The following is a 17,591-nucleotide window of genomic DNA, read 5'->3' as shown; positions in this document are numbered from 1 at the left end:
CTGAACGAGAACGCCTGCCAAGTAAGCGCTGGATGATGTGAAGTTGACTGCACCTGTACTGTATACGTCATAGAAACAATCTGTCATGTCAAGATTAACACCACTTGATTACGAGAGCTGACTTACCACTCTGAAAACAATCTCGTTCAAAGCCAAGAGCATATAAAATATGCAGATACACTGCACCTTCCAGCATCCGTCAAAAATGTAGCAAGGCATTGTGGCGACCGTGGTTGTTCTCTTTGCTAGCTGTAAAAGCATTTAGTCTCTCGTGTGCGCTTACGGCCGGCCGCAGGAGTAGTCATGCTCCTGAGTGAAGCTTGCGAGAAATTATTAAGACGGTTGGATTATAGGATATATCTGTGGTATCTGAACAGCTCTCAGAATATGTCACCACCTAGAGCGTGAGGATGCTCCATATTCAACGTACTCAGACTATCCTTGGTGCGTCACAATACGACTATATTTATCAACAGAGCTTGCTAGACCTAACTGACAAAGCTATACTCAACAGATAGCTGTCCTATTCAACTTTCTCCTGCAGTGCCATAAGCTCCCTCACCGCCCATTGCACCTACAGCATAATAGGGTCAGGCTGCTCTCGATCTATACCGGGAATGATGCCAACCATTCACTATCCTGGCCAGAAAGTCCTAGAACGCCAGCGACTGATCTCTTCCTGTCGCCGCCTAGGTAGCTGCACAGTTTCCCAAGCAGCGGTGGCAAATCTTGGCGCTCCCCCCAGTCATTACCGGAGGCCTATATAACAGCCACCTCCCTCAGCCTTTTGACCTTTAGTCCTAAATCGCTTCCTCCAACTCAGCTCTACCCCGCCTCCCCTAAAACAAACCACAATGTCTCAATCACAGTCCCGTAAGCCCCAACCCCCCTACCTCTCCTATCCAGAGAACATGTTTACTTGCACCTAGAACCAGAACCACAACCGCAACCACAAACTTGCGCGGAGGCTCTCTCGGTGGACCAAGGCACGCACTGGGGCCCCGTGCACCAGTGCGCCGCTCACATCGGGCCCTTCACCGTTTGTAAGGGGTGCCGAGTGGCTTTCTCGCAACGGCCCAGCGCCGCCAACGCAACCGGCGTCACGCACCAAGGGGCACGCGGCCTTGTCTGCAGCACTTGTGCTAACGAGGCTGTCGCCCGTCACGGGAACGGTTACCGTGGTTGTCGCTGTGGCGATGCCTGGACGTGTGCGGCGTGTCGCTCGGCGGAGCTGGCTGTGCTGATGGCCTATGCTCAGGGTTTGAGGGATGGGAAGTGTGCTCGGTGTGAGCGGTGGGGGCCGACAAGGAGCGACGTGCAGTTTTGCGCGTATTGTGGGGGGTTTAGGACGCGCTGAGTAAGTTCACTTTCCTAACTAATTAAAGATTTGAGGAAAGCGGATGTAGAGAGGTCATAGTAGTTTCGCTAGGCTAACACAACAGTAGAAGGCCTTCCAGCTCCTTGCTGGATACTCTCGGCAGACAAAGGGTTAGTTTTCCCTCACCCTTTTCCCGCATCCTCTTCCCTCACGAAACCCCCTCAGCCTTTGCGCTCGTCGTCCGCATCTCGTGGCAGATGCACGCCCATCATGCCCATCAGATTCCCTGCGGGCCCTGCCATCCCTGCCTGCCCCTTGAAGCTCTGAAGTAAATTATTGACGAGATTGTAATCTTCATCCAGAAGATCCTCAGCAGCATCTTCTTCCTCTTCGACCGTCTCTTCGACCCTACCCTTCCCCTTATTTTGGCTCTTTTTTGGTTTCATTTCAGAGTCGAGTTTCAAGGCCCCGTGACTGAAAAGTTCTGCCTCCATCGCTTCACTCAACTTCCGGATCTCCTCGTCCTCCTCGTCCTCTGCTTCCTGCTCTCTGGCTAGTTCTCGCGCTTCATCCAAGAGCGCGGATTTCTCTGCCGAACTCAACGCCATGAACCGATCCAGCACTTGCTTGTACTCGTCTTCGTCAAACCCCTCGTCGTCGCCGTCGGAGTCCTCATCCTCGCTGTCCTCCGGATCGTCCCACTCTCGGGTTTCGGAGTCAGAGTCGTTGTCAATATCCATGGGGTCGAGACCAAGGCCTGTAGCACCGTCTAGGCCCGCGTCTTCGTCGTCTAGGAAGGTATTAAAGCGTTCAGTCATTTTGCGGAGATTTTCCAGTGCTGCTTTATCCCCGAAGCCACCATTCCCTCCACTTTCACCCGGTTTCCCCTTCCCTGAGAGCTCGCGTTCAAAGTCCGTAAAGTCGATATCTAGCCACGACTCGTCATCCTCCCGTTTCGGCCACTCCGCAACCTCTGCATCACTCGGGAGCACATCATCACCAGACGCAATATCCTCTAACAGCAGCCCAATTTCTCGAACAGCCTTCTTGTCACCATAGATCTTATGCTGCACCAACATTTCCAGCCCCGCAGCCACCTTAATCGCGATCTCCGCCTTCTCTCTCCACACAGATGACGTCTTCCCTTCTCCCTCAACCAGCCTCGCAAGAGCATCCCCCCACGGTCCAGGCGGCACCCATTCCTGACTTCGTAGCTGTGCATACAAGACCTTCGTAAACCTGACACTCACCTGTACGAAATCTTCTGGGGTGAACGACAGAGGCTTCCGCGCCTTCTCGGGCTGAATGAGTCGGAGAGAGATTGGATCTCGGAGATAGAAAGCTTCGACTACAGACGCGATGTACGACGGATTGCTGTAGAGGATATATGCGACTTTCCGAGGAAGAGGAATAGTAGCATGGTGCTGATTTGTGGATATTGCTGCCGGGTAGTTCTTCAGGCGGTGGAATGCTTCTTCTTCGACTTTCTGTATCTGCAGTAATTTTGCTGGAGTTTCTTTGATGATTTCGAGTGCCTCGTTTAGATCCAACGGCGCTGGAATTTTGTTTTCTTGTTTCGAGAGAGGGATAATGACGAGACGATGATTGTTAATCCAGACTCTATTTTCCGCGACTTCAGGACTCAGCCATTTCGGCAGCGCGTTTGCGGCTTCGATGAGGAGGAACTCGCCATCGGTGTCGTGAATGCGGATCCAAGCATCTGGAAACTCTTTACTTAGTTCGCGCAGAAAATAGACGATCAGCCACTCGTCCGCAACACTGTCTCCGTAATTTGTACGGCCTTTGAGCAGCCATAGTCTACCTTCACGCTGCAGTGAGAGGGTGATGGAATCACGTTGCCAGATGTAATCTTTGAGAAATTTCTGAGAGAGAGAGGTGAGGGCGCGTTGGAAGGCCTGGAGGCGCTCCCGGGTGTGGGTGCCAGAAAGGGCGGTATTAAGGATGAAAATGGTGTATTCAACAACGTCTTCGGGTAGGTGTTTTGGGAAGCCTGTGAAGCCTTCGCCGAACCATTTGAAGTCGTCTCTTGGGACATTGGACATGGTGACTAGATATGATGTGCCTACTAGGCCTGCGGAGTGCTGGAAAATCGCGAGAAGCCGGGGACTTTATGAAGTTAGTCCCAGCTCCAGGATCACGAGATGCAGGTGAAGGTGAATGTGATATTGGCAACGAAGGGACACTCAACAACAGTGGCGGGCGACTTTTGAGCCAGGCTTGGCACACGTGTTTTCGCTTCAGCCGCCCGAGGCCCGCCAACCTAACTTAGGTTAGCAACAACACTAGCGCAAGCCACCCCTGTCAGCGCCATTTGTAAACAAACACGCTCAACTCCAACAGTCCCTCCCACTCTATAACGAGCACCCGCTCAATTCCTCTATTTCTCTCGCTCATGCGTTACAAATAACACCATATAAACCCACCCACCATGGCGCACATCCTCAACACGCCCTCCACCGTGGCCGACCATACGCGCTTCCACGAAACCCAAGCCGACCTAGATCTCAGCATCGAGCCATCCTTCCACGCACCCGCCGACCGTGACAACCTCTTCAAGCAGATGCGCGGCGCGCGCCAAGCCATTTCCACTCCCCGCAATCCACTCGCCGCGCTGCGGAACCCAAAGGCGAAGAATGAATTCACGCCCATGTTGAAGAGCGCAACCGCGAACCGCACAAGACAGGTTAATGGCTTATTGAATGGGAAGATCGCGACACCTGCAGCTATGAAGCCGGGGTTTGAGCTGGGTAATACGCCACTGCCAGAAGCGAGCACGTTTGATGCTATGAATTCGAGCTCGATGAGCGATTCGCTGGTTGATGGCCGGACACCCGTGCCGGATTTGGCAAGTTCGAGCGCGATGAGTACGCCAATGGCGTTGCCTAGGAGGGGGGAAGGTGAGCTGGATGGGGGGAATGGTAATGTTCTGACTTTGAGGGAGCAGGAGGCCGTAAGCAACATTTACACGTGCAGTTCACGATTCTGCTGTGCCTTGCTGACCTGTTTCGCTAGCGCCTAGAACAAATTGACAAAGAAAATTTTGGCCTCAAACTGAAAATTCACTTCCTCGAAGAAGGCCTGAAGAAGTCCGGTCCCGAGTTCAACGCCGCTACGCTAAAAGAGAACATCAGTCTGAAGACAGAGAAGGTGCAGATGGTGCACGATCTCCACAAATACTCCAAGAACTTGAAGACGGCTGAGAAGGAGCTTGAAACGTATAGAGAACAGCTGAGGGAGTACGCCGAAAAGGTCAAGAGGCGGCATGCTGACGAGGGCTTGCGCGAAGAGATGGACGAGCTGAGACGGATAGCAGAGGAGCGTGCGGCCGAGATTGAAGAGCTGCAGGCTAAGTTAGATGACGCCCAAGATAACGAAGATGAGCTTGATAGACTGAGTAAAGAGCTTGATGTTGCAGAACACGAGCTGAAGCGCAGGGATGAGTTGCTAGACGAGCAGGAAGGCCACATCGAAGAGCTCGAGGAGAAGCTTAGGACAGCGGGATTATCACAAGACGCTTGTTTGGACGAAAAGCAACAACTGTTGGATGAGCAGGCCGAGAAGATCGCGGATTTAGAAGAACAGCTACGCTCGCTCACCCGGTCCAAAGATGCAGAGATCGATGCTCTTCAGGAAAAGCTGGATGCAGCCTCTGATGACAAAGATGAAGGTGTCCGCAGCTTAGAGCAGCAGCTCGACCAGGTGGAGAATCAGTTGGAGGATGTGGAAGAACAGCTCCGATCACTCACCCAGTCCAAGGATGCAGAAATCAATGCTCTGCAGGAAAAGCTTGATTTGGCCTCTAGTGGCAAGGAGGAAGGTATCCGCACGTTGGAGCAGCAACTCAACATGGCGGAGAGGCAGTTAGAAATGATGGAAGAGCAGAAGCGGGAGGAAATCACCACTCTCCAAGACCGTGTGCAGGGACTTGAATGCGAAAAGGACCTTGAAATTAGAGCCCTACAGCGCCAAATTCAGTCTATCGAGAATGGGAGGCGGGCGGAGCTTGACGCATTGCAGGATCGACTCAAGCTAGCCGAGTCACAAGGCGACAACCAGGTCCAACTCGCACAACAAGCTGCCAACGACGCTCGTCAAAAGGTTCTGGACATCGCTCGTGAGAAGGGAGTTGAGATCGAGCTCCTTCAATCACGTGTTGATACTGCTGAATCGAAGGTTGACGAGTTAGATGACCTCCGTAAACAGCTCCGGGATAGTAGGGACCAGCTTGCCCGCCTACAAACCCAATCGTCATCGTATGAGCAGCAAGTACAGCAGCTCCACAAGACTATCACTTCCAAGGACCGCGAACTGGAGAACCTAGAGAAGCTCCGACAAGAGCGTGAAGATGCTACTCAAGAGATCCGCGGCCTCCGCACTGCAATGTCAAGCAAAGACACCCAGATCGAGGCTCTACAAAAAGTCACCCGCGAACGCGACAACCTCTCCCGCGAAATCTTAGCCCTCCGCACGACACTCTCTGCCCGTGAGCGAGACATTTCAGCCCTTCAGAAGAAAACTGAGAGCCAAGAATCTGCCCTCGAAGACCTGAAGGCGCTGAGAGTCGATCTTAGCGACCGCACACGCGACCTCGAAACTGCCCGCAAGACCATCCAAGACCGCGAAGCTGAGCTAGATGCGCTCCGAAGTCACGCTGATGAGCCGGACACACAACTTGATGTTATGCAGGACATTGTGCGGAAGCGAGACGACGAGCTTGAGACGCTGCGCGATGAAATCAACAAGCAGAAGAGTGACTTGGACGGCTTGCAGCGGCTTGCGGAGGAGAGACTGGACGCACTGGAAGAACTCAAAGACACAGCTCGACGTGAAAAGCAAGACCTAGAAGATGAGATTGATGTCTTGCAGGAGTCTATCGATGAAGCTGAGGATGGGAAACAGAGCCTGGAGGACAAGATTCGCGTGCTTGAGAGGGAGGTGCAAGAGTCGTACGATGTGCAAAAGAATGCTAATGCTCTTGAGAGGAATCTTCGTGACGCTGAGCGCGAGAAGACCCGTTTGACGACACGGATCGAGAGCCTAGAATCAGATCTCAATGTCGCAGACCAAGACCGGGAAGACCTCCGCATACGTCTTGACAAGTTTGCCAAAGACTTTCAGTCACAGCGGCAGGCCTCGGCCTCGGATGCAGCTTCCACAAAGGAACGGCATGATCTCCACGAACTCCTCAAAAAATCAAAACTAGAGGCCGAGGACCTATCTAGTCGCGTCAATGAACTAGAAAGAGACCGCACCGAACTCGAACGCCGTCTCCGCGCCGAGATTCGTGACCGAGAACAGAAACTTCGCGATGCCGAAGCCGAAGTCGAGAGTCTGCAGCTCCAAGTCTCTGAGAAGGATGGAGAGCTGGAGGCCGTTCAGGGAACAATGAGACTCCACATTTCCCCCAGCACCCATGATCGCACTGAAAAGCGCCACGTAAATGAACTCCACGTGCTACGAGAACGCCTGCAAAGCTCCACGCTCGATGTCGAAGACCTACAAGCCCAGCTTCAAGACCGGGATGCGCGTCTTCGGAGTCTCAAAGAGTCGACGAAATCCCTGATTTGGGAGAAGGAGCAACAAGTCCGTACGCTGAAATCCTCCCTCGAATCCTCACATAAAGCCCTGCAGGCGTACCAACACGGCGATATTCACAGTGACCAAGTACTCGATCTGAAGCAGCAGGTCATGGACAAGGAGAAACGGCATGGGAAGGAATTACATGGTCTGGCGAAGCAGATTCAGTATCTGCGCGCAAGATGTGTGCGTGAGGAGGGATTTAGGGAAGCATTAGGGTATCAGAAGAGGTTCTTTTTGATGATGATTGAGGTTTATGGACAATGGTATGTATTTTCTCCCCCCCAAAACAAAACAGCTTTCCACCCCCTCTTCTCATCTCATTCGAGCCTGTCTCTCCAGTGTGAATAAAAGTACCTGTATAGCTGATTCGTTTTGTACAGCAACAAAGAAGACCTCAACCTTATCGAGCAAATGGGCATCACGCCCGATATCTCATATCACGCCCGCAAACCGTCGCTGAAGACAGCAGCCTTGACGGTTGTTGCGGCGTTGAGGATGAAGAAACTGGCGGGGGAGTGGGCGGGGAATAAGAAGTTACATGCGGAGTTGGTGAGGAAGCTGGAGGGGATGAGAAGGGTCGGCAGGAGGAGTAATGGGGTGGGGAAGAGTATGTTGAGGTGATAGGAGAGTGCTTGGGAGGGTGGGGGAGTGTTGAGACGATCAAAGCATGGTGTTGGTATCTTTAACTTGGGCATCGGCATTGGTAGTGGGGTTAGGCGTTTGGTCTGATTGGCTAACGGCAGATTGTTCCTACTTCAACGAATGGATGTTTATTTGCTTATTCGTCTACCTTTCCTTCTCTATTCTTGTGACCTTCCTTAACGACATCATAGAACTGACATCGGCACATGGGATTGAGTATGTAAAATCTGATACGCAATGGGACCTGCATGATTGGTCTTTCTCCTTCCCCTACTTATATCCAAAAGCGCTAAAAAAATGTGCAGTGCAAGACGGCCCCATTCCAGAGCAGATTGTTGCCTCGCCGACGGAGGATTTGTTGTCTTGTTACAAAGGGGAGGACGATGTAAAGCTTCTCAAGCTTGCAGCATTTTCAGGAAAAGAGAGAGATTCGATTAGACTAGCGAAGTCTTAACTAGAGACCAATGGCTGTAGGAGTGGAAACCGAGGATTCTTGGTAGATGTAGCAATAGACCGGACTTGAAGACGTATAGACATGACATGCGTTATCCACCGCTACAAGAAAAGCGAAACTATATGTGACAAGAGAGTTCGGAGCGAACACAATGCCAAGTGTTTTCGTATGCCTGTGACTCCTGGATGCTTGAATACTGAACCGAGTGCTTGCTTTGGGTATCTCTTATCTAGAATGTTCCGTGAATGCCATGCACCAATGTTATTTTCTTAAACGGATAGGAGAGATAGAGCCTTGGTATAGCAGCATGTTATCAACAAGGGGCTTAGCGTATTGGTCACCAGGAGGAAGTATTGCGGAGGGTGCCAGGCTGAGATCTGAGGGAGGGCAGGGGTTCCTCATTGACCACAGTAGATGCTGGTGATGAGGGGGTATAGGATGCAGATGGAGATGCGATGGTGTATCGGTCGTCTAATATATGGGAAGGGTTGGGTTGTGTGGTGACAGTACGTGCCGAGTTCATGCTCGAGGTGTGGCGTTGAGATTCGGGTATGTTTGGGCCATTCAGATGGGGAGGGGCTCGTGTTGATGCGTTTACGTAGTAGAATCTGATAACTACGGACCGTGTTAGGAAGCGGTATGTCAATGTCAAGGCTAGGCTTGAGGTGGACGAGGATAAGGAAAAGGCGGAGCCGGGGATAAGGGAGCGTCAGGAGTGAGAGCAAGCAGTGGTGGTTTGACAGGTGGGAATCAACTCCTGCGGGGTTTGGCGAAGCTGGAAAGGGTCTAGAAGTTACAGTCGGTGTCGAAGCGGTCGCTGGGATATTCGCGACAAGCTGAAGAGGGAACACGAATGGCCCCTCGAATTTACGACTATAGAGAAGCACTCTTGCGACGAAACTGGATGATCCTTTGAAGAAGGGCGAGGGCAAAGGTACTCCAGGTGTTGGCAATCCGGCCAAAGAGATCATCAAGGAAGAAGTGCTTGGATGATTTGATATCATGGCTTAAGCTTCGCCTATCCCCAACGAGGGAGGAATGAGCGAGATCTCAAGCCAAGCTATTTTCTTCGCTTTCTATGGTAAAAAGTGCATATCGTCAGAATAGACAGGCAACGCCAATTAAGAAAGTTCCTCCTGCAAATAGATAGCACAAAATGCACTTTCTTCCTTTTCCGAGCGTTGATGTCAGAGTATTGGCGATGAATGGGAGTTCTGGTCTAGCTGTGCATATGGAGGTCCTGTCTAGAGATCCATAACGTCGTTGAGCCAATAGATGCTTTTTTCTATAACAGTATCCGGAAACTGGTGAGTGAAATATCCATACCAGGAATGGAGACAGCATTTCTATGTTGAGGCTGTTGAAGTTCGCTTTCGTGATGGAGCAGCATCTAGCTAATAACCCCTGTCTGTTCATAAGAAACACTAGTAAGGAGACATAACTCTTGTGGTTTCTAAACCAGATAATGTAGAAGAGCAGCACAGACAGGATGGGCGAAGGTATGAATTTCGAAAAAGGCGATAAGTAGACTAGCAATTTTCTCGATGGTCTAGATGACAATCCGAAAAACTTAAAAGCAGACCGGTCCTTTAGTAGGATAACCTGATTTAGTCTGAGCCGAGAGTCTTGTTTCGTCTATACCCAGGAATTTCCCACTTCGAGAAAGCACTAAAATACCGCCTGGTGCTATGGTGATCTGGTGAGGGTAGTGTGCATCTCGATAATACCGATGATGAAGCCTCCTATGCAGATATAAGCGTATGTCATGGAATAAACCGTGTTCTTGCTGGTTACCTGCTTCCCTTCTAATCATAAGTGTTGAGATGAACACTTGCCTCCTTCTAGCTTTGGCAGATCTTATTAATTTCTTTCCAAAATCACCGCGCAATCACATACTCATCGAAAGCGACATAGACGACAAAATGTGCCGTGAAAATAGCATATAGAACCTAATTGAGCGAAATGAAGCCGTTGTTTTCGTTGCGATTAGCCATGTAGAGGAACATTGAAGCGCATGGTGGTATGAACGCAAAGTATTAATTTGAACACGCAACTAGGATCTGTTGGCAATGGGCCTAACTTCTAGGATGAGATATTTACCTATAAGGAGGTCTCCAAGCTCCCCTAGCATTCGGTTCAGTCACTCAAACCTCGCATATCGGCGGCTTACTTGTATCGCGTTTCGGACAGGTGCTCCGGCGATGTGTTTGAGGGAGATGAAAAGTGTAAACAACGATATGTCTCCTCAATAACAGTCTTATGGATGATGGGCTTCCAAGCATATCATAATAATTATTCCTGTATCCAGCCGAATGTGGTATTATATCATACGACCAAGCCACAACAATGGTATGGTTGTGGTCCAATGAGAGCGAAAAGATATGCGCTACTCACCATTTCCCACCTAGAAAAGACAAACCAAGCGAGCGAGGCTGAATTTGGCGGAAGATCCGCAATTCTCACTCCACGGCTTGGAAAACCACGCCATCGATCACGAGTTGTCGAGCAGATGGTTTTCTGACATTCGCTGAAACTCCGGCCTCCAATTCAGCAAGGTTATGGAAATTTTCGGCTCTGGTGGTCGTCGCACTGGTGGGAAGCGCCGTTCGTTGAGTGGGCTGTCCAGCCAACTCCTGCGCAGTGAAAGGATATTGAGTCGGACTGTCTCTGGCCTCAGGGAGAGTTGAACTCCATGCCACTTGGTCGTTCGGTGGCGTTCTTGCTTTATTTTCTCCCATAGATGAGAGTTGAAGTGCTGACGTGGAGTTTTCTGAGTGTAAAAGGACGTAGACGGCGAGTAGGATTAAGTCCACACTCGAGACGCTAATAACATCTATTAGCTGAATTTAGATCCACTTGGATTTGCTTTGGCTCACACAACAAATGTCATCATACAGTATGCTGCAAGAAATTTCTGGAGATCGGCGCCATCGTCTATTATTGTGGTGAAGCTATAACCGGATCCCATTTGCATGTCTTTCAATGCTTGACTATTGTAGCTCATCAGAGCAATCCACGCGACAGCGAGAGCAAAAGAGATGAGTGCGACCGCTTGCGGCACTAGATAGCGACTTATTCGGAGGTATATGCAGAGGAAGAGCACACAGAAGACAAGGCCTGTAATGCTCACAACTTTGAGAGGGATGCTTTGAAGAAGTAAGCCTGAGTACTACCAAAATAACCAGTTGGTTGTTGCTAGATATACTTGTTGTTGCCATCATAACTCCCATTTCCAAAGGGATTAACCCAAAACACTGGATCTAGACATGAGACCGCAGTGAGACCAATATAACTTGTAAGATGAATTGTAAGACAGGTTAATGTGCTCCATTTTGGCCAATGGTGACCACGAAATGTAGTTACTCTTGCCATCTAGGAGAGCCGTCGTCCTGAAAGCGAGCAGTGTAGAAAGCGCAGAATGTGGGATGTGTGGGAATGGGAATGTGATGAGCCCCATGCTAGTTCTTAAATGCCTGCAGGCAATACGAGAGGCTTCACCGGGGTTTGCCTTCCACTCTAGCGTATTAGGCCGCTTTAGTTGTGGCCAAGCATAACGTAGCACTTCGTCGGATGACAACCTGATTAAAATCTCACTTTGACCAAGATTCTGGCCTACAGAATCGCTACTTCACAAGGCCATGGCCGGAGCGTGTCGGCCGTCCTCCCTGCGGCTGGTGACAACAATCAATGCCTCGCTACCGCTTTACCATGACTCACCAGTACAAAACGTGCTTACTACGCCCTCTAACTACTGTTATTTATCTATCGGTCTTTGTATCTATCATTAGCAGGCAGATTAATTATGGACCTGACGGCTAACACACTTCTTGACCCTCCACTACCAGCGGGCGGACCCTTGTCTAGGGAGACTTACGCCTAGAGACCTAGGATATGTTAGATGAGTATTGCCGTACATAACTTGGTGCCTTGTGTCGTCTGTTGCTAACCTGTTCAACAACTGCTGAAGGGAATACTGGCAGTCCAGATATGCTCGAATTGTTGGGTTATCTAGCCTGAGAGTCGTTATATAGCTAGAAGAGGCTCTCCGACAGAGTAGTAGAGTGTCTTCATACTGATATAGGTGATTTAGTAGATAGACAAAATTGCTCACGCCGGTCAGCGTGTCGGGGTGTTCCTTCCCTGACGCCTTCTCTCTCCCCTCTAGCGCGCGCCGGTTCATCTCCTCAGCCCCCTTATACTCTCCCTGATACTGCAGCACCGACACAAGGTTGCTCACGCTATTCGCCTACTTTGGGATCGTTGTTCACGGGATGTTCTTGTGGTCGGCACTATATTACATGGTAATAGCTCACCCTGCAGAACCTATTTCCTAATTATGCTGCTAATTCGAACATAGCCATTGTACTTTGAAGCAGCTAAGAGCCTTTCTCCAAAGATGTCAGGGGTCGCTCTCTTCCTATGCGCGTTTACAACCAGACCCGCCCAGCTGCTGTTGACCTCATCATTGAGAAAACTGGCCGATGGCAGTGGGCCATTTGGCTAGGATGGTTTCTTGCCGTCTATGGTATCGGCTTTCTTGTGCTCTTTGATGCATCTACTCCAGCTAGCTAATGGATTACTATTGCTATGGTCTCAGGCCTTGGTCTTGGTATCCTCTATCGAGTGATGATTTTCGCCATCCAAGCCAGCTCAAGCAACATGTGTCTTTTATTTGCCGCTGTTTTATACTCTTTCTTCCGCAATTTCGGACAGATGTTAGGATTTGCCGTCGGAGAGACTGTCTTTCAAAATCAGGTTAACAAGAAGTTGTTTTCGTATCTAGAGCTCAAACAGGATGCAGTTCTGCTTAGTAAGGACGCTTCAGCACTTGTGGAGGTAATTAGGGCATTATCAGTCATGTAAGCAACAACGAAATCCGACCTTGTTACAGCTTACATGGATGCTTTAAGAGTAGTATGAGTTATTATGACGGGTCTGACTGTGCGGCGTTTTTTCTCAGTGTCGCATTTACAATGGCGAAGACACTTGAGAGGGAATTAGGAACAGACCAGGGTTTCTTATACAATGGACGCTATCTATCGTAGGAGGTGAAATGATAACCAATTTTACTTTTCCCTATCTTATGCGGATCATATGACATTAAAAGGGAAGGAGGAGTAAACTAGCGCTGAACGTCAGATGAGTTCAAATCATGCCAGCAAGACATTTAGAAAGCAATGAAAAATCCCTAGGGCATCGAACTAAGCGGTCTAGCATATACTGTCGCTTCTAAGCACCTATCTTACACCTTGGCGCATGAGTCGTTAGGTGTAATCTGTAGAGAGGGACGGCAATGCAAGTGGATGTTTTTTGGGGGATGTTTTCAACCCCTTTGCAACCGAGAATTAGTTTGCCAAGACTCAGCTTTTCTTGTGCCTTGCAAAATATTGCTATATCAGAGTAGGAAGCTGAGGGGGTATATATACGTATGCCTGCGCAGCTTATGGCACGTGCTAAGGCGCTAATTTTTAGCGCCCTCCAAAATCTACATCCAATAAGGCTGCTAGCTATGCTAAGCTATGCTAAGCCCTTGACGAAATACTAGCTTTTAGCGCCCTCACTAAACTTAACCAAAGGGTCCCCCTGCAACGCTACGCATAGAATATTAATATCCATTCATGCTCCGAAGGTATGACCGCTATGATATGCATTTGATCCAGATGGAGAAAGATGCTGCGAGTGGAGAGGATATATACAGTCCCGCCGCTGGTGACATATTTGACATCACCTCTCCTACATCTACCATCAACTCTGCAACACCTAGTCCACAATCAAACTGTAACATCACTCCCACTTTTCTTGCCCGGTTGTTCTCACTTCCACCGAAATAACCCAATCCATAAAAAATGCACTCCTCCCTCCCCCCCTCCCCCCCGCCCCCCGCGCTATTGGCTCTTTCCACAACTATCCTGTCCTCCCCTGTCTCCTCCCCCCTAGACCTATTAAATTACTATCTAGAGTAACTGGACCTGGGAGGTCAGCGGATGGACCGCGGGTTGTGGCCGAAAAACCCGCAGTCACGATTTCAATGTCACGATCGCGAGTGTGCATTCCGATGGCACGGAAATTGCGGGTGTGAAGGCGTATTGCAGTGGCCAGGAAAACCGGGTTTTATCAGGTATGTAACCCTTCCCTTAATCTACTGTGCATGAACTCTTATTTGTGCGGCCAAAACTCTCCCTTCCTATAGTCATCTTCCAACCTTATAAACACTTCACTAACCGCTCAAACAACAGACATGCCGAATCCTTGAAGGCGTGAATAACGGCGTAGCAGCGAAATCCGAACCAAGAGTCGACCCAGGGAATGGTGTGGGTCCGGCGAATATCACAGTGAGCTTTGCTTATGCGGGGTATCAGTATGCGGATAGACAGAGTTATAATTTCTCTAGGGAACGTGAGGTGATTATAATGCGTTTGTGCACCGCCCCAAGAGTTTGAAGTTACGCCTGTGAGGGTTTTCGCGGTCGCGTAGAAGTGAGGGATTTAGATGTGATGTTATGTTATGATCCGGTATAGACTTGAAAAATGGACAGTAGAAAAGAGGGAGATTTCGCGGCCTAAGAGGCTGGGATTTGAAGCCTCTTTGTGTTAACTCACACTCCCATTCTCATGCTCATGGACATTCGTGTCCGAGTGTACACCCATCATCTCATCTCTTCGCCTCGCATCCCTCACAGCCATATCCACCGCATCCACAAGATCGACATGGAAAAATGGACGATCGACTCCATATATCGGTTCCAACCGCTTCTCCCCATCAACCTCTCTCTTGCCCACCCCTCCTTCTCTCCCACCCTCTTTACCCCACCCACCCTTCCTACCCGTCATGTCATCCATCTCCACAACCACTCTCTCCTCATCGCCCCCCTCAACCTCCCTCTTCATCTCCCTCCCCTTCCTCTTATCCTCCGCCGTCGCCCCCGCCAACGAACTCGCAACACTATACGCCGGACACCAATTCCCGGTTCTATCATCACCACGTAGAACCGGGACTCCGAACCCAGCGACCGACAGTGCGCGCCTCGCCCATCGGTTCGCTAGACCCGCGAAATGCCATTCTACGATTTCTGGAGCCGCATATCGGTCTAACGTGTTTCGCGTATCGATCAGGCCTTGGATCGAGGTTATATCGAGGTGGTTGATGGTGCCGCAGTCCAGGATTACGGCACGGAGGAGCGGCTTTGATGGATCGGAAGAGGGTGAGCGGCCTGGTGTTGCGAGGGGCTCGGACCAGAGACGGTCTTTGATTGGGATGCCGTCGCCGGATTTGGTGCGCCGGGTGTGGGAGACTATGTAAGAGAGAAGGTGGTCAAGGTGTTGGGCTTTGTTGACGTAGTTGAAGGATTCATTAAAGCGGTATATGAAGACTCCTGGGTAGGGGGCTGGGACTGGGATTCGTGGGTTTGGGGACCGAGATTTGGAGAGGGGGAGGTAGGCATCTCGGGCGGGAGGGTGTTCGGCGCCGTCAATGTGCGTGCTGGAGCTGTAGGAGGTGGTTTCGGCTTCGTCGTTGTCGGTAGCTCGGAGATGGGTGTGTCTCTGGGTATGTGTAGCCACCACGCGGTGGATTTGCACTCTTCCGAGGAAACTGCCCTGGGAGCGAGCGGTGCGGATGAGTAATAAACCAAACGATAGTGCAATCGTGGCGTAGATTGACGTCTCGAGGGACACGAACAACGCGACTGCCACTCCAACGATCCAAATCAGAAGCTCAAGGGGAGCAAGTTTCCAGTACTTATACAGCGCGCTTGGTGGAGTCATCAGATTCGCGACTGCGTGGATGATTAGGCCTGCGAGAGCCGCCATGGGGATGTAGTAGAAGACAGCCGTGAGCGCGTATAATGCCAGCACTAGAATCATGGCGCTGAAGAGTCCAGCCAGTGGCGTCCGGACGCCCGCTTTGGTCAAGACGGCAGAGGCGCCAAACGACCCGGTGCAGGCGTACCCTCCGATAAAGGTCCCGAGTGTGTTGGACACACCCTGTGCGAGGGTTTCTTGGGACGGAATCACCGTGTAGCCATAGATTCTACCGAATGATTTCGCAATTGCGATGTGCTCGATAATCAAGATGATAATGATGGCAGGGAGTTCGGGGGCAACTAGGCCGAAGAGTTCGGGGGACATTCTAGGCACACCAGCGTGTTTAAATCCGGATTCAATATGGCCTACAAGTCGGAATTTGTGTTGACCTTTCGGTAGTTTCCGGTGGACGAGCCAACTGATGAAGGTGTATAGGAGAATTGCAAAGGTCAACCGAAGCGAGCTTAACATGGCCCATAGTCTCTTCTTCGCTGGCCGCCGTACTTCTAGCTTCGCGAAGACGTCCCTCAGGATGAATAGGAGGACAATCGATGTGAGTCCGATTGTGGCGTCAAGTTTAGTCTTCCCGAGGTTTCTCAAGACGTTGATGTACACCCTGTATGGAGCTTCCCTTGTCTTGATTCCCGTAATACCGAGGGCAACTGGGAGTTGAGTGCCAATGATGGTGAAGCTGGCTGATGTTACGAAAGCGGATATGGGAACGTAGGGAATCAATTCGATCAGCCAGCCCAGGCGGAAGAGGCCCAGGAAGATGAGGATGAGGCCGGATAGAAATGAGAGCCCTTTGGCAACTTCTTCCCGGGTGTAGACGCCAGGCTTTTCCCGTTCTACTGTGTTGATGACTCCGCCGACAAGAAGGGATCCGACGGCAGTAGTCTAGAAAGAATCAGCTGGGCTAACTTATAGGTGGGAGTAACACTAACCCCTATTACAATATCTTTCGATGTGCCAAACAGCCAATACAAAGCTGCACCCACAAACGACGTGTACAGGCCATACTCGGGACTAAGGTTGGCTAGAAGGGCATACGCCATTGCCTGCGGGACAACGACGAAGCCAACTGTGAGACCCGCAATGGCATCCCCGAGCATCCAGTGTAGGTTATACCGAGGCATCCACGAAATGAACGGAAACAAGCTGTTAAAATACTTGACCGAGCCTTCCCTTGTGGGTTTGAGACTCCATATCCATTCTCTTACAGACGGCTCTTCCTCGACGTACGGCGTAACTACCGCGTCCTTGGCGAGCTCCTTGAGGGCTTTTTGTTCGCTTTCGGGGCGTTGTTGTGCGTCGGTATGAAATAATTTGTTTGCTAGTTTGCCCTTAAGAGATACCGAAGGCATAATTGGCGCCGAACTTGAGTCCAGGAGAGGTTGTGCTTCTTCGGCCGCAGGCATGTCGGCCATGTGGTGGCGCCATGGTGTATATGTTCTTGAGAATGGAGCCACGAGCTACTGGTACTTAGTCACCAGTTGCCCGCTTCGGCGACTCGTGATGGGAAGAAGCCTCGCAGGCGGTGAATGATTCTGTGGAGTTGGAGATACCCAACTCAAGTGACTTTGCACGTAGAAACACAACTTGCATAGCTAGAAGCCCATGAACCCTTCATGTGGTGCCTATCGCTCTGCAGTCTCCATGCCGCGTCATCAGTAGACAGCCAAAAAGTCATCAAGCATTACAAATCGGGCGAATTCTCTGTGAACACCGGGGTTGGGGGTTGAGAAGTGGATGGCGAAGGAAGTTCGGCGATAGA

At 50.5% G+C, this 17,591-nt stretch overlaps 7 protein-coding genes across 7 annotated transcripts; 3 read left to right on the top strand and 4 right to left on the bottom strand.

The window, feature by feature from the left end:
• Positions 1-303: 303 nt before the first annotated feature.
• On the top strand, positions 304-1,361 carry BDR25DRAFT_359475 (uncharacterized protein; the record flags this gene model as incomplete). Its single annotated transcript, XM_033696088.1, has 7 exons — positions 304-341; positions 385-444; positions 502-543; positions 581-719; positions 746-873; positions 907-1,284; positions 1,322-1,361. 7 exons carry the CDS (start codon positions 304-306, stop codon positions 1,359-1,361), a joined length of 825 nt encoding a protein of 274 aa, XP_033543423.1.
• Positions 1,362-1,539: 178 nt separating this feature from the next.
• On the bottom strand, positions 1,540-3,733 carry BDR25DRAFT_395733 (SGT1-domain-containing protein; the record flags this gene model as incomplete). Its single annotated transcript, XM_033698392.1, has 4 exons — positions 1,540-3,445; positions 3,478-3,599; positions 3,636-3,665; positions 3,704-3,733. The coding sequence occupies 4 exons, from the start codon at positions 3,731-3,733 to the stop codon at positions 1,540-1,542; spliced, it is 2,088 nt and encodes a 695-aa protein (XP_033543422.1).
• On the bottom strand, positions 3,697-4,396 carry BDR25DRAFT_76410 (uncharacterized protein). The gene has a single exon (XM_033699004.1). It carries the CDS (start codon positions 4,298-4,300, stop codon positions 3,737-3,739), a length of 564 nt encoding a protein of 187 aa, XP_033543421.1. The 5' UTR covers positions 4,301-4,396; the 3' UTR covers positions 3,697-3,736.
• Positions 4,397-10,241: 5,845 nt separating this feature from the next.
• BDR25DRAFT_76387 (uncharacterized protein) lies at positions 10,242-11,440 on the bottom strand. Its single transcript, XM_033699003.1, has 3 exons — positions 11,221-11,440; positions 10,892-11,161; positions 10,242-10,838 (listed from the first exon to the last, which is right to left on the bottom strand). Exons 1-3 carry the CDS (start codon positions 11,385-11,387, stop codon positions 10,475-10,477), a joined length of 801 nt encoding a protein of 266 aa, XP_033543420.1. The 5' UTR covers positions 11,388-11,440; the 3' UTR covers positions 10,242-10,474.
• Positions 11,441-12,243: 803 nt separating this feature from the next.
• BDR25DRAFT_377150 (uncharacterized protein) lies at positions 12,244-13,060 on the top strand (the record flags this gene model as incomplete). Its single annotated transcript, XM_033697484.1, has 4 exons — positions 12,244-12,316; positions 12,373-12,502; positions 12,613-12,874; positions 12,907-13,060. Exons 1-4 carry the CDS (start codon positions 12,287-12,289, stop codon positions 13,058-13,060), a joined length of 576 nt encoding a protein of 191 aa, XP_033543419.1. The 5' UTR covers positions 12,244-12,286.
• Positions 13,061-13,976: 916 nt separating this feature from the next.
• BDR25DRAFT_236701 (uncharacterized protein) lies at positions 13,977-14,141 on the top strand (the record flags this gene model as incomplete). The annotated part of the gene is made up of 1 exon (XM_033685558.1): positions 13,977-14,141. A coding segment is annotated over one exon (165 nt), but the record flags the coding sequence as incomplete, so codon positions are not given.
• Positions 14,142-14,605: 464 nt separating this feature from the next.
• BDR25DRAFT_237176 (sulfate permease-like protein) lies at positions 14,606-17,181 on the bottom strand (the record flags this gene model as incomplete). The annotated part of the gene is made up of 3 exons (XM_033685576.1): positions 14,606-14,781; positions 14,839-16,714; positions 16,762-17,181. The coding sequence occupies 3 exons, from the start codon at positions 17,179-17,181 to the stop codon at positions 14,606-14,608; spliced, it is 2,472 nt and encodes an 823-aa protein (XP_033543417.1).
• Between the last annotated feature and the right edge of the window lie 410 nt (positions 17,182-17,591).

Source organism: Lindgomyces ingoldianus (genome assembly GCF_010093535.1).
Source record: "Lindgomyces ingoldianus strain ATCC 200398 unplaced genomic scaffold BDR25scaffold_33, whole genome shotgun sequence".
Classification (NCBI taxonomy): Eukaryota; Fungi; Ascomycota; class Dothideomycetes; order Pleosporales; family Lindgomycetaceae; genus Lindgomyces; species Lindgomyces ingoldianus.
The sequence above is the reverse complement of the archived record's forward strand: the minus strand, read 5'-3'. Positions and strand labels throughout refer to the sequence as shown.